The 15,910-nt window shown below is 39.1% G+C and overlaps 1 protein-coding gene across 10 annotated transcripts in view; it reads right to left on the bottom strand.

The window, feature by feature from the left end:
- The window catches only part of UROC1 (urocanate hydratase 1), a 41,823-nt gene that overhangs the window by 13,691 nt on the left and 12,222 nt on the right, over window positions 1–15,910 (bottom strand). For all 10 annotated transcript variants that reach the window (XM_063411352.1, XM_063411358.1, XM_063411353.1 and 7 more), the window contains 12 exons: window positions 15,775–15,868; window positions 15,271–15,330; window positions 12,256–12,384; window positions 11,523–11,584; window positions 10,549–10,615; window positions 9,844–9,987; window positions 5,759–5,847; window positions 5,231–5,293; window positions 4,871–5,050; window positions 4,263–4,360; window positions 3,948–4,020; window positions 2,747–2,868 (listed from right to left, as the gene is read on the bottom strand). In XM_063411352.1, coding sequence (XP_063267422.1) covers window positions 2,747–2,868; window positions 3,948–4,020; window positions 4,263–4,360; window positions 4,871–5,050; window positions 5,231–5,293; window positions 5,759–5,847; window positions 9,844–9,987; window positions 10,549–10,615; window positions 11,523–11,584; window positions 12,256–12,384; window positions 15,271–15,330; window positions 15,775–15,868 — 1,181 coding nt within the window. The remainder of the gene's footprint in view (window positions 1–2,746; window positions 2,869–3,947; window positions 4,021–4,262; window positions 4,361–4,870; window positions 5,051–5,230; window positions 5,294–5,758; window positions 5,848–9,843; window positions 9,988–10,548; window positions 10,616–11,522; window positions 11,585–12,255; window positions 12,385–15,270; window positions 15,331–15,774; window positions 15,869–15,910) is intronic.

The following is a 15,910-nucleotide window of genomic DNA, read 5'->3' as shown; positions in this document are numbered from 1 at the left end:
TCACTTTTAAAGCTGTATCGGAGCGCACTTACCATATTTTGTACTTCACAGTGCACAGACTTACAGAAAAGATTTAACAGAAGAAAAGATCTAAAGAACATATCCAAAAGAGAAGCCAGATGAGAATACTGGCTACAAGGACCTATCTCAACACAGCACATCTGTCCCTTCCAGCCAGCTCCAATAAACAGTTGGATTTCATCAGTTATCCCTGGGGAAGTGAGGAACACTCCCTTTTATTTAGTCTTATTTCCTTCAACTGAAAAAAATCTCATTTTTTTTCTAGAAAGACTTTAACTTTAGAGTAACTCCATGTATCTTATTTGCTAAACTGCTGCCTCCACCTTTCCATCCCAACAGGAATGTGTTTTGAACTCAGGCAAGGAACTGTATTGCTTGCTAGTATTTCATAGGCCCTTGTACACAGCAAGGGTTTAAAATGTACTGGAAGGCATTGTGTACTCAGAGAAATTGTCCCAAGGAACACAAGAGACTGGCTCCCTTAAAGAGATTTACATTGTTATGCATCAGCTCAGCCTTCAAACTACCACAAGTCCTAAAATCCAAGTTACACCCCAGTCATCAGTGCTGCATCTCTCATGCAAAGACCCTCTTCAAAGCTCAGAAGTACCTTAGAAGTAGAAGCAGATAATAAAATTACGTAAATCTCACAAACTCTGAAAGGAATTCATCTCCACAAAAGAAGAAGAATGGTTAACAGTGGACTCAAGGCCAAGTCAAAAGTTTAGACTTGGAATGCAGCAGAGTTCAGCTCTATGGAGTTTTCACTCAGTGTTTAGAACAGATTCTTTCATAAATTTCAAAGGTAGGCTCAGATTTCAGATATGTATGAGTGTGAAGCTATCCAAACCCTAAAATTTGGTCCAAACCCAGGCCTTATAGAAAGTGGACTGCAAGTGGATTATTCAAGAATATGTATGCATGAATAGCGGTTTATTTTCTGATCAAATTCTGTTTTTCTTTCTCTTTGAAACAAATTCCCATTGTCCTGTCAAATTTAACAATGAATTGAATAACAGCCTTGCTTTTTAGGCTGTTTTCACCTGTTGGGATTTTTTATATGTCATTTTTTTTCATTTAAGAATATACAAACAATAGTTCAATGCTTTTTGTTTGTGCAAGAGACTTCTCTCCCCAGCTTTACATTACATCTATGTAAACACCCACACACTCTTGTACACACAGTAACTGATTCATTTCCCAGTCTTGCAATGCAAACCATCCAAAGGTCATACAATGGTTCAGTCCTGAGAGAAGATTTCTGGAAGCTGCAGTACATGGCAGAAAAAATACTGCAGATTTCTGAAGACAGATCCAGCAGTAAAGTAATGGATTTCACCCTCCCTTCAATAAAGCCAAGGGACCAGGCTTAAAAACATGAAAGTTTCAATACCCTCAGAACAGAGTAGGCACTTCTGGGTTATTGCATTAAACAGAACTCATGCTCCAGTGATATTTCTTGAAAATTACTCCTAAGGAAAGATCAGGAGAAGAGACAGAATCAAGGACCTTGCAGGGTCAGACCCACTGCACCAATAGTTCATCTCTTGGGAGGAAAAGGAGGCTGGACACCAGCCTTACATTATAGAAAGACAAGAGTAGTTTTATTCCAAATGAGAGACATCTGAACATGGTATATCCTTTTAAGAAATATTACCCAGTATCCTCCCAGTACTTATTGTCCCAGAAGAAACAGGAGAGCATTCAAAATTTTCACACTTCTATTGTATTTCAATGCCTTTCATGAAAAAAAGCAATAAATATTTCAATATTACTGGGGAAAAATTATTATGCTCTTGTTCTCAAAATATGGTTTGGATTTCTGATACATTTGCTTTTGATCTGGTGGAATTCTTCAAATTCAAAGATTCGTTTGTTGATTCTGGAAAGCACAAACTTTGGCTCTCAAAACAGAAGAGCTGAGGACTTCAGTGCTAGGGGATAGTGACAAACCTTTGAGCCTGCTGTCTGGTAACTGCAAAGGTAGACAAAGAAAGGGAAAGGGGTAGGGTCTTCCTCTCCATCCTGGGAGATCAGCATTAATTTTTGCTGACAAAAAATTATCTTTGTCTCAGTTCCTGTTCCTAAGCAGGGGATATCAGTAATAGCCCAGTGTCAGAAATGTAGAAGAATGGAAGAGTGCAATTCCTAGATCCTAGAGCAGCATACAGAGCCATGCAGGTATTCCAAACTCATTCCACCAGTCAGTAGAAATAGCTGTCAATCTATTAACAAATGACGAAAAAGATCTCAAAATTGTAATCACAAAAAAATGACACTGGATGGAGCAGCACACCCAGGAAACCTGGGTTTCCTGCCACTGGTCTCTTCTTGCTAACCTCTTGAAAGCCTCCCTAGATTTTCATGCTTCATTTACCTGTGAGACAGGGCAAAGCAATTTAACCCCTTAAATTACTCTTGGAGACCTGATGGTGAAAGATGCTGATTGCCTTAAAGTTTCAAGGTGACAAAGTTTAAAAATACCTTTAACAAATAAAAAGAAAGGCTCTTAGCCAAAATGGCTTTGGGGTCAACATCCATGGTGTTTTTATGTTTTACCTACAGGCTACACTCTCACCAGGAATTTAGACACAGCAAGACTTCCTGCCTACATGGAACCTGGAAGAGCCTACTTTCCATGTTTTCTGCCAAAAGTTAACACACATTTCAGCTCTGGGTTTCCTTTTCTGTCCAAAAGGGAGGGTGCCATGGGATGATGCCTTACCTCCCTGACATATGGACTCTTCCAGCACTGACATGGCAATGGAGTCGGTTGTAGCAAGGTCCTGTGGGTCACCTGAGGTACAAACCCAGCGGAATGGCCCAAATCCCAGGGAAAAAATGTCCCTGGGAAGAGAACATGTTTCATTAAGAGATAGTTGAAATTCTTTCCTTATTTATCCTGGCTGCTAGCAGTGCTTTTCTTTCATTAGCTGGAGACGGAAGAATTTGAAACATTTTCAGTGCACTAATCTAAACAGAAGCATCAAGGATCATTAATTGAGAAATTGAACAGTGCTGTTTCATGCAGCCATCTATTGGTATATAGAAGTGTAATCAGGCCAGAATATTCATAGTCATGTTGGACAGTTCAATCAAGTGCATCATCAGATGAATTGCAGCTTTTCTTCTGTTTCATCAGATATACTCTTCCTGCTGCCTGGTCTTTGTGTCCTTAACCCAGGCTAACCCTGAGTGCATCTACACTGTCAAACAAGTGCAGGTTCTGACCAATTGCCTGAGTCTAGACTCATTTGCTGTCCACATTGTTTATGTACAATAGTGAGACACGCTTCACTTGAGGGCCGGAAGAAAAGGTCTAATCTGAGGGCCTTACACTATGTTCAGGCTCTTATTCACATGGCATAGGCAAGCTAAGCATGAGTCAGAGGAAAAGTGAGTTATAAATCCAGTCTCTCAACAGATCTCCTGAGCTCAGCTGTTTCTACAAGCAGCATGGAGAGTGTGGGTAAGAGGCACAGCTGGTGACACAGGCAGAAGAGTGTCCTGTTTCCATCATACTTTTAACTTTAGGGCAGATGTAAGGCTTGGATGATATGGAATTGATCTCTGAATCTGCTGTGAAGAGACAAGCTCTCAGTTTTCAGTACCTAGAAGTGAAGTTGACTCTAGTCACAGTTTGAGGCTGTGACCTGGCTCTTCTTGAGCAGAACCACTTAAAGAAAATTCATGCAAGAACAAAATACAGCTATTCATGTAAAGGAGTGAAGAGTGTTGATTTGACAATGGCTAGCCTACACTAACTCTGGCATAACGCTTGTAAGAGCAATTTTCCTACTGCTATTGCATCCTTTTGATAATTTATAGTGCAGGGTCAATCTGCACTAATCTCTGTAGCACTCTCCCTCCCTCCGAACAGAGTCACAAGGTACTTGACAGCATACTCCCAACTCTGCCCAACATACCCCATGATGTGCTGAACGTAGGAAGGATATCGAAATTCTGTTTTATCTGCTCCTTTTTTTGCAACATCAGCACCTATAAAAGAATTTTAATAGTCACTTCATGAAGGAAAACTATAAAATGCAAAACCAGACTGCACACAAGTTCCTATGAAGGTTGTACCTTAGCCAGGGAGAGTCAGGGGTCTCCAAGAACAAGAGAGAAAGGACTAAAGATTAGAATTATAGTGGCCAACCCCATTCTTCTTAACATACACAGCTGGGAAGATGCATGCAGGAATATCCCCATTTCCACCTACAACTCCAGGATCTACTCACCAGCTCTCTGAGCTTCCAAGAGAAAAGCATTGCCATAATCCCAGAAAAACATGCCCTTATCAGCTAGTTTGTTAATAGCAGCCACATGCCTCTTCAGACTGAAATAAAGAAGGAAACAGTTATTCTTGAGGTCAATGAAACATAAAAAAAGAATAATATTATTAACTAACCAAAGGCATGGGAGTAGGAGGAGACAGAGGGAATGGAAAGACCCCAGATAGATTCAGACATAAACCCACAAGACAGCAATTGAGATGCTTTCAGTCTCTATAGCACCTATTATCCCCAAATCTTGAAGAGATTTACAGTCATTGAGGAAACTTCAAGAAATAGCAAAGAGATTTCACATCTTTCAGCCAAGCAGCCAGCTCTGGAGATGAAAGTTGATAACAAAAAACAGCTTGCACAAAACTGCAGAACAATTTAAGTAGTTCACAAAGCAAGCAGAGAAAAAACTGAAAAACAGAACGTCACTGTTCTGGCCTCTACCTTGGCCCAAAATGCCCAATTTGCCTTTTCTTTCCAGTAGTGGATCATACCCTGGGACTGCATCACTTGAAGAGCAACTAAACTCAAAGGTCAGGAGGATGTATTGCCAAAACCTTTACCTCTCTTGTACCAGCGTCCGGAACTTCCCTGGGTTGGAGGAGAGGAGCTGCTTTCCCTCCTCAAAGCCGAGCTGTACTGGGTAGTACCCCCCGTTGAATGGGTTGTGACAGGAGGTTTGGTCAGACCCCAGGTCAACCAGCAGCTCTCCCGTTGTGTCCAGCTCATACACCAACCTCTCCCTAGGGAGGACAGCAAATGGAACACGAGGGTGAAGATCCCCCTTCTGACACTGTTTCAATGAGCATCTAGAGTAATGCACTTTGCACTATATTTAATGTCTCTTCCAAGTCCAGGAACTATTCCACATTGACCAAAAAACTAGATCATTAATGTACTCATTATCCATTCATACTACTTACCACAGATCTACCACATTCCCGTGGTAACCCAAACTGAGGGCAATTTTATTCTTTCTTGCTTCTCTAGAAAGTAATAAAAAAGATTTGTTGGAGAAAATGCACCTCATTCTATCTTGAAATGTAAAAATCACACACAGAATCAAACCCAACAACAAAAAAAGCCTATATGTTGTTTTCAACACTTATCTCAGAAACAGATCTTTCAACATGTACATAATTTTTAATCATGGATTCCATGAAACTTGAGTGATGCTGCAAGTGTAACATTAGTTGCAATTTCTCCATGCATATTCACGAAACTAAATGAAGATATGTTTAACATATATAAATGAGGTGAAGCATTAGTAGTCACTAAAACAGACTGCTGCATCTTGGGAAGTCAGATTCATGTTCCAAAGCAGACCTGGAACAAGAGGAGGTGTCCCTCAACACCTCCTATATGCAGACTGCATTGGCACAATGCAGAAAGATGTGAGGGGAGGGTTAGGAAGCAGAGATAAACTCACTAAGTTGCAATATTTGCCATACCTCAGGCGAGCAATGCAGTGGTCCAGGTTGTTAGAGATTTCCATCAGCCATCCCTGCTTGTGACGTTTCAGAAGTGCTGCTTCATCAACCTAAGAAAAATAGCAGAGATCTTAAACCTCCTGTTTCCCCATACAGTCATTTTTCCATTTAGTTTTTCAATTACCCTGCAGGCAAAAGTAACAAAAATTAACGGTAATAGCCCTGCTATTACCTTAAATTATACATAACATATTAAAGATATAGATTATATATATAGAGAGAGAGCTATTGTTCAAATACTTATTTTTCACCTCTGATTTTTTAAGCTTTGTTATCTTTTACTCCAGGCTGAAAGGAAGAAATAGACTTTTTTTGATACATCACGTCCCAAAATATTTTATGAATCAAAATTTATCACTGAAATTGCATAAGAGATAATATATTTCTGCAAATTTTAAGTATTCCTATTGCTTCTTTTCATTATTACGTTAAAAGGCAAAAGTGTTTCCAAAATATTTTTGAAATCTGGCTATTTTTTGTGAAAATAATATTTTTTAATAATTAAGAAAATATTTTCATTGATCAGCTCAGATAGACATTTCTGTCAGGCTGCCCAAGATGAAGCTATGGTTTGCTGAATAAAATTAACCCTCACTTTTGTTCTTGGACTGCTGGTTAAAAACCTCAACCAAATATGGAAGGAAAAGAAGAAAGCATTTTCCTGTCCCAGCTGCCTAATGCCACTGAAAAATAGCACAGAGCAAAACAAAACTCTGCCTTTAATTCCCTCTTGCTTGAACTTTGAAGCTCCAAACAAGCTTAATCCCAAATCTGTACTCTCTTCTGGGCTCAGCTTCTGTGTACCAGTGTGTACGTGCCTAAGAGACAGCTGGATAAAAATATAAATGGATGGAAAAACGATGGAGGCTTTGGCACAGATTCCACAGTAATGGTCCAGTGTACAAGCTTACCCATCATTAATATGTTTATAATGAGCTATCAGTGGCATAAGGCAAGTGGCAAAATTAATTTAAACCAATATTCTGTGGTAGCAACAAATTTAAACCTCCCACAATGTGTGTGCATGAGAACACATAACCCAAGTATCTTCTAGTATTTCATTAAAGCATTCTTTACTTCTCTATAATCTTTTCCCAGCATTTTAATTCTTTCTTATTAAGAAAGTATTTATATGTAAATTAAATAAGCTCCATATTCAGGAGTTGCTTGAACACCAGGAAACCTTTTCTTTCCTAATTATTCCTAGCGTGTGACACCATCCGTCATTTTCCACATCAGTAATGAAGACTATCCTTCCCAAACCTGATTATGATAATAGCAGTGTCACTGCCAATGGAATTATTCAATAAAGTTAGGTGCCATGGGGGACAGCTTCTTCTGAGATATTTAAATCAGCACAGGAAAAAATATTAAGTGGTCTGTATGAATTACAGGAATTGGGCTCATTTAAATCCCCACATAATACAGATCAGATCTATTTAAATGTTGCCACATCCTACATATTTTACTTTAGCTGCCTCTGACATTCCTAGTCTTCCACAGACTTGCTGGCTCAAGAGAACTAGCTCCCTTTGAACCATACTTTCAAAAATATGCTCATTTTTGGATCAGCATCTCAATAGTTTAAAAAATTGCATAAAGATGATGAGCTAATGTTGCCTTCAGTGTAACCCCAGAAAGCCCAGTGCAACCCGGAGGAGATATCTGACCCTCCACACAATTATTTCATAAAATTACAATCAGCTTCCAGTTAAAAAGGAAAGGTAAAATACTTGCACCGTTAATCCCTTCTGTTGGAGCCCTGGCTGACAAAATGATCTCTTTCACAGTTCAGTGTCATTTGCATAAATAATTCCTTAAATAAATAATATGTACATATATATAGCTATCCACATGTGCTCCTGAGACTCATTTCCGATGAGGATCATCTCACAGGAGATAAAAACCAGGCAATATTCAGTCCCCTGAACAAAATCATCTGCAGCCATGGAGTTGAAAAGGACAAAGGATGGCTGTGAATGGCATTCACTGAAATCTTTCCTCTGTATTCCAGCATTTGAAAGACCATGATGACAGAAGTCTGAATAAAGATGATTTATTCATTAATAATTTATTCAAAAGTAATTTGAATAATTTTATTTCATCCACAGGGAGTACCTGATGAGATCTCAAAAGCAAAAGCAAAATCTACATGCTAACAAAACCACCTTTGCACCATTGTTGTAAATCTGATGAAGCCCAAGTCTTCCATGAAAGACCTGAGGTAGCCAGAGCAGCCAGGTTTACTGCACATGACATAGGCAGTCTGACCCACTATGGTTTGAAGTTTAATTGTAACTAAGATAGGTCAGATTGTGATATTCTTTCCACTGGAGTGTGACATACCCACAGCAGGAGTTTCCCAGCTAACTATATATGTCTTTATGTCTATAAATTACTTTAGCTGAGAAGGCCAAGCTCCCACTCCAGTCAGCTTTGACTGGACCTTAGTTCTCAAAAATCCGTTCTTCTGTGGGGTAACAAGAGCCCATCACATGCAGATACTCAGAAGAGCTCAATGCATTTTAGTCAGTCCCGAATCTGCTCATCCAAGAGTTTATCTGGTGTATTGAAACCGAAACCAGTCATGAGGAAAGAAATGCATGGAAAAGTTAATTGTTTCTACGTAGTCAATATCACTAAATGTGATATTTAGGCAGGTGCAAAGGAGAGCACCTGCCTAAAACCCCGGCCTCTTTAAGCCATTAGCTAGTTATCAGTTACATAATTTTAAGTCACAACAAACATAATTCAACCAAGCACCATACACCATGATGTGAACACGATGGTTACGTAGCTTGTTTTTCCACCCCTAATTCAGCTGAGTCTCTTTCCCGTAGTTCTTCTCTTACTTACAAAGTAACAGGCCTGAGCCATGTTCTTAAAAGGCCTCTCTTTTGTAAAGCCTTATTTATCAGTAACGACTAAAGATTGTCACTACCATTTTCACAGAATTGCAGAGCAACAATCTCTCCTAAAAGATGTTGCAGTGCTTGTGCAGTCCTTCCTTCCATCTGGTTGCTAGAACAGAATCCCCTCATAAGCATAAGAGCTGAGAAGGGCAGGTATTGGGAGAACCTAGTGCTATCTTTTTATGTGAAAATGTATTTCACTCAAGGCATGCAGGCATATGTACTTTCCCAAATGTTTGTGTTCTACATTAAATGATACTTAGGGATATCTGTGGATCCAGTGGATCCTATCATCCACTGTTCTAATTGCACGGGCACTAGCAGTCTTCAAATCACAAATAATTACTAGATTCTCTGTGTTTATGGGAAGAAATATTTGCATATTAGGATATTTTAGCATATTAGGAACAGAGAAATCTTCCACAGGATGAAAGACTCTCTACAAAGATATACTGTGGGAGAGCTTTGGGAACAGGGAAAATGATACTACATAGCTTCTCCCCCATCAGCATTTTCTCTCAGCAGAACTTACCTTCATGCCTAAAAACTGGGATTCTCATAAGTGCTTGTGATTAACCTCAGATCTCAAAAAGTCCCATTGACTTCAAGGAATTACAGCATCAAGCAACTTCATTAGTACCAATCTTGATGAGTAAACCATGCCAGCATTTTTAATGGGTACTTCCTATTGCATCTGATAAGGGTGCTGGAGGCTTTAAAGGTCTTTAAAGGTTAATCAAAGCTAAATAACATAACTAACACTTTCTTAACATAGACTATTTTTGGCATAAGACAATGCAGTTCTCATGGGAATTGCCTGTGGAAGTTACGCATTTTCACACATGAAATGAGAGTAGTTCAAACACTGGGAATAGCTCATCTGGCAGCATCATTCTGCATCATTTCTGAAGCAATTATAAGTCCATATCTTTGCAGTCTGATTCAATGAGTGAATGAACAGAGAGTGGAATAGTAGTGAAAAATGCTCAGCAGTGGGAAAAAAAGAGACATATCTTAGAACAGTATCTTTTCTGAGTTTAGTTTGTCAAGGTTACTTCAGGAACCTGTCAGATCAGAAGTATGAGGGTTCTGACTCAGCACAAGAAGACAGAATGACAGCAGCACTGCTCTCACCTCTGCAATGATCCCCACACACCCAGCAATGACTGCAGCCTTGGCCTGAGCCCCGCTCATCCCTCCAAGGCCAGAAGTGACAAACACCTTCCCGGACAGGTCCTCTGCCTTCAGGTACCGACGGCCTGCATTGAGCACTGTGAGCTGCACACAACAAACACAGCCATCACCAGGAGCCCTGTTCACTGGAGTCCTTAAATTTAAAGATCTCCTGTCCCTTTAGAAAACAGATGTTGAAACTCTGGGGTCATCAGCATCGTGAAACACTTTAATCCTTTAAGAAGGAAATATGTTACAAAATGATGTTGTGAAACCATCTGTCCTCATTATGCTTATTTCTCTCATCATGAAATAGAGTAATTAGTGGTTCCCAACATGCTGCTCTTGCATATAGACACTTACGGGTGGCTGCAAAGGACAGCTAAGGAAAACAGCCAAGAAAATGTTTTTATATAGTACATTTGGTCAATTCATCTTCACATATTGTAGCTAAATATGGGCTCAGATTGAGACCTTGATTGCAAATCCCTTCAAGTCTGTGTTCTGGATAAGGCATATCAAAGTGAAAAGACATTATTTTTTTATGGAGGGGCAATGAGAATTTCTTTAGTAGCCAGAAGTTCTCAATCCACTCCCAGAGCCAGCCGCTGTGGGAGAAAGCCTCCTCCATCAGGTACTGACAGAGAGCTTTCCCCACGTCCTTACCACGGTCCCATGGACAATTCCCTGAGGCCCAATGTAGCAGTAGCTCCCTGCAGTCATCTGACCATACCTGGGGACAGCAAGGAGCACAGTGAGACCACACATTGCTCAGGCTGGAGGGGCACTTGCACTGGTCCACTTGTGTTCCCAGTACAACAAAAAACCCTCTGGGCTTCAATTTGTTGTCAAAGGTCTGCTGTTATCAAATTCTCAGTGTAGAGTTTTATCATTTGCAATGCACCAACATATTTTTGGAGGGGTGTTTACATCATTAAATTGAGTTCAAAAATGCATGGATCAAAACCTGAGTGTAATTTTGTCTTGTCATTTAGCACAGTAACTGGAACAAAAGGACACTTTTTCACCTCATTGGAATCTCGGTGTCATTGGGTTTCAGTGGCACTGGTGCTTCTCAGACACATGGCCACTTTGGAAGCTTTTTAGCCCAGAATGGTTGACTGCAGTCACAGCAAATTCCCAGAGAAGTGGGACAAATCTTTGGCTGTTTTAATTTATTCTCTCCTTGGTACACAAAAGAATGATAATCTTGTGCTCATCAAGTAGAAGAGTATTTTAAAAAGGATCACTTTCTACTTCAAAGTTTCTCTTAGCATGAAAGAATGTTTTATAACTTATGTTTTCCATAGACTGCAAAACAACCACTGAAAATTAGAACAAGTAAATGCTTTAAGTGGGTTATGATTAAGGCTTTAGGCTATTATTCAGGCAAGCCTCACATATAAACCTAATATTAATTCCTAACAGACCTCAATTACATCCTTATATATGTGGCTGAACATAACTCAAACTCTGAAGTAATTCCATTTAAGTGTGCATTAATGCTTTGCAGCATCAGTACTTTATGCAGCACAGTTGAAATCCATCTGCATTAGAAATTTTAACCAGTCACTGGATGATGTCTGAATTACATTTTAGTCAAGTATTTGATATATTTTAATAGTGAGCTATTTTCTTACATTGTTACACCCAAAGCAAACATCTTCTCATATTCATCTCTGGAGGAATAGTTGGGAATAACCTAAGAAAACAACCAAAATAAAATCCACATAAGCAAATTAGAGATTTAAACAGATCTTTTAAACAGTCCAAATTTCTTTAGCTATTTCTATAACTATTACATATGCAGAAAAACACTACAAACAGGAGGAGTAATCCAGGTGTTTTATTACATGTATTCTAGTATTAGAAAAAAAAAGATGTCCAGTCTTCCTGGCACTGCAACTGGCACACAAGTTTTAAGAAGGGCAGTTCCCCAGCCACAAAACTAACCTGCTGGGGAATGGATATTGAATGGCTCAAAAGGCTGGCAATGAACCAGTATTTTCACTTGTCCACCTTGCCTTCCAAGCAAAGCAGTCCAGATATCTGAGCCTCTAATTAATAATCATGTTTGTTTACTGAGGGCTTTTACATCTTCCAGACTGAGCCTAGCTGAACTGTTTGGGCAAAGAAGTGCCACAGATTCAGTAAGAATAGAGATTTTTTAATACGGAGAAGGTTGTTTCCTCCATCACTGCAGATCAGCACACGTGAGGTGACAGCAGATGTGCTGGAAAAAATACTGCAGAATTTGAACCCCAGATTCTCCTGTGTGTTGTAGTAAATTCAGATAATATAAATCATATTTTAACTCAACTAACAGTTGAAAATGAAACAGGAGGAAAAAGAAGACAAGATGCTAATACCTACCATTCCATTGGTAATGATTAAACGAGGAGCATGCGGGTGGCTGGGGAAGAGCCCCAGGGGATGTCCACTGTACATCACCAGAGTTTGCTCTTCTGTCATCTCTGACAAATAGTGCATCACCAACCAGAACTGAAATGAAAAGCAAGGAAAAGAGGGACTTTGTATCTTACATTTACTGGTTTTTGTGAAGCTGCTAATCTTGGGGAATAAAGGCAGCTATAGAGATAACAAGGTGCATTCACATATGGAATAACAGAGCTCTCAACACATTCTTGCATTCAATAGAGCTATTTAAGGGATATCACTCACCAGGAAACACAAATCATCAACTAACAAAAGTCTGAATAAGTTCCAAAATAATTTCTCCAGTACAAACCCCAGATATCCTTCACTTTTAAAGCCATTCTAATTTTATCTTGAGATTAACCACTTGTATTTGGCATTTTTCTGGCAATCCTTCCAAAGACAAACTGCAAAATTTTCCCTATAGAAGTGATTAAATACTCATGCTTATTGTTGATCTTAATCTGAAATCCAGCATCTTCTAGTGCAATGTAGGGTTTTTACAATGTGCACTTTAAAATGAAAAAGCTTTTCTTCTCAAGAGGAAAAAAGTTAGCTTTCATTGTGAATATAGAAGAAAATTCTTGATGCACCTTGGAGTACACAAATATATTTCAGCTTTTTCTGCATAATTTAATAGTTACTCTTGATTGATGCCAAAATGTACACTTTGACCATTTAACTGGTTTTAAATTTAACGTCAATCCATCACTGTCTATGACAAAGCCCAATAAACTCCACAGGACTTCTAGTATATGTCAGCTAGGCCTGTGAGAAACTTCCCCATGCAATACTGGAATTCAGCAATTACTTGAAACCAGAGTTTCTGTGGGGACACAAACAAAATTTTGAGGGGAAACCTCCTCCAGAATTGCCAATCAAAGAGGCAGCAGTATCAGTGACAAATAAACACAGGCACTTAAACTCTGAGGCTGTGGCTTTGATCTGAACTAAAAATAGTACAGATTTGAAGCCAGCCCCTTCTAATGCAGCCAATTGCCCAAGCTGCAAGTTCAGTTGAACAGATAAGAGTTAATCAAGTGATTGTCTTGCTTTTTATGATTTGGTTTAGGAAAAATATTGAATAATTGAACTCATGTCATAGGACAGAACAGGTAACTAGCTGAACTCTCAACTCCCTAGCAGTCTGGGAAAAAACATCCTAATGGTTTTCTAAACAGCTTCCTGAAACTAGAAGCTGTAAGATAAATTGGTCTTGTGGCATTGAAAGACATAACTAGCGAGGAGGAAGGAAAAGCCTTTCCTAACTTAAAAAGCAGGTCTGTTGTCTGAAGACCTGTAAAGTGAGCTCTGGACATAGTTCTTTCATTTGAAATTATCCAGGAGCACAGGTCTGCATGGATGATATAAACCAAACTGAACCTTTTTACTGTGAGTTTTGCAACACTAGATTTTTTTTAATGCTGTTTTCAAGCTACAAACAGAATAAAATGTTCTGTGGTAACTGAATCATTCATGTGATTGCTACTCTAAGTAAACAAAAATAAAAAGGTTTTGTTTGCTTTGCTGTGAAACAACTGCAAGTCATAGGACTGGCTTGGATGAGAACAAGAGAAAATATTTCTGACTTTGGCAGCACTTCTACCTCACCTTGCAGCCCAGCATCTGCCTAAAAATTGTCAGACCAAAACAGGCCACTGTATAAACTGCTGGCACTGCTCCCCTCAGAAATGCTGTAACACTCACAGCTAACAGGCAACACTTAATTGTCATTTAATAGTTAATGCACAGAATAAAGAAGTGGTGAGCATTGCCATGATACCTCTCTTAAAAAAAAAAAAAAAAAAAAAAAGGCAGAACAGTTTTGCCTCAAAATCTGCCTAGGGCTTCCATTTAACTTCTAGATTAAATTTACCAGATTAGGAAACTGAAACATGAATTTTCTTTTATTCACAAATGAGAAATCCCAAACTGGAAAGAAATCCCATGTCTTTCAGTCCCATGCTACAGTGAGGAATCTATTCCTCTCCCCTAACTAGGAACTTCATTCACACATTATTTTTGCTTAGATTCTTTAATAAGCAAGAGGCCAGATTCAGATAAAGCCACAAGGTGCATATGTGATTCTTCAAAGCTGGCTCCTCAGGTCAGCTTTGCCAATTCCAGCTACAGTCATAAATCAAGACCTCCCCACCTTCAGGAGTGATGCTGCTCTCCAGGGGGGTGTAGCTTCCTACCTGTGCTGATACTGTCCTGCACTGCAGACAGAATTCTAAGTATGTTGCTGATTCCAAAGATCTCCTGAAAATGTTTCCCACATGCATTTTGCAACACTTAGAATTGAGTACATTTATTGACCTTTTTTTTTAATATAAGAGAACAGAGATTATACAAACACAATTTAAAACATTGTCTGATTTTTTGAGAGGCTTTCAACCACCTGCTAGTATTCTTACAAGATAAAAGCTAATGTCCATAGCAAAGTGCAGCATGAACTGACCAGCTAGTACAAATATTAACAGCTAATCTGATTTACTTGGAAAAAGACTCAAAACTGCACATTCTTCAGTCAAATCCCTTTTTTTATTCCACTACTTGTGAAAAAAGTTGGAAAGGTACCACAAACAAATAGAGGATATACTTTTTTGTTTCCTAGATTTAAACTTTAAAATTATCTGTGCTAAATACACAGGCACATATATATGCATCAGAGAAAGACAAAGAACTGGCCTTTTATCATCCTACACAGCTTGGTGTGTTTATGATATCATGTTTAGTATTTCTGTTGGGCTGTCTGTGCTCTCCTTACTAAATAAAGCTCTCTCCATCTATGCAGTTCATAACTGAGCATTCCCCTGTCCAAACAGGATGTTTTAGAGTATTTTAAGGTAATGACTGCCAAGAATTAGTCCAAACTGCCTAAGCAGAATGTCCATGGGGGAGGGTGAAACTGGCTCTGTGAAATAATTTGCAAACCCAGCAATGTCCTACCTGTGCCCAGTTGCTGAAGACCTGCCCATTTCCTCCGTAAGTGACGAGCTCCTGAGGAAACTAAAAAAGGTAATTCAACATTAAGGTAAGCACTTTTCTCAAACCTTTTACTGTATCTCTGAGCTATTTAGCTATTTTTGTCATCCAGGTAATAAATCCTTTCTAGAGTTTATTGCATCAAAACTCTATATTCGTGAAATCAGAAGGTGACATTGTAAAAGTGATAAGAAAAAAAAACAATTTTTTTTTCCAAAATTGTGTGTTTGTTACTGTAACACTGTCACGAGTTTCCAAAGACACTGGAACCATCAGCACTAATTTTTCAACATAAGTTGTAGAAACAATGTATCAAGAGCTGAGCTCTATGTCTCAGGCAGTGACCAAGCTCCTGTATATAGTGCCTGTATGTCTAAATTTTTTGGTATTTATGTGAGAACACATACAGGAAGTATCTTGCCAATTTGCTGCTGCCTGTGAATCCAGATTCCTATTACTGTACCTTACCTGAGCCACAGAGGGATCCAGATTATTCATGATCATCAGCATGATGGCAGCAGCTGATTTGGTCTTGCAAGGGTATTCTCCTATGGGGTACGCTCTGAAAGGGCAGGCACAAACATTCAGAAGGAGCACTCCAGTT

The sequence above is a fragment of the Prinia subflava genome, chromosome 14, assembly GCF_021018805.1.
Source record: "Prinia subflava isolate CZ2003 ecotype Zambia chromosome 14, Cam_Psub_1.2, whole genome shotgun sequence".
NCBI classification, from domain to species: domain Eukaryota; kingdom Metazoa; phylum Chordata; class Aves; order Passeriformes; family Cisticolidae; genus Prinia; species Prinia subflava.
Note: the sequence above shows the minus strand (reverse complement) of the source record. Positions and strands in the feature narration are given on the sequence as shown.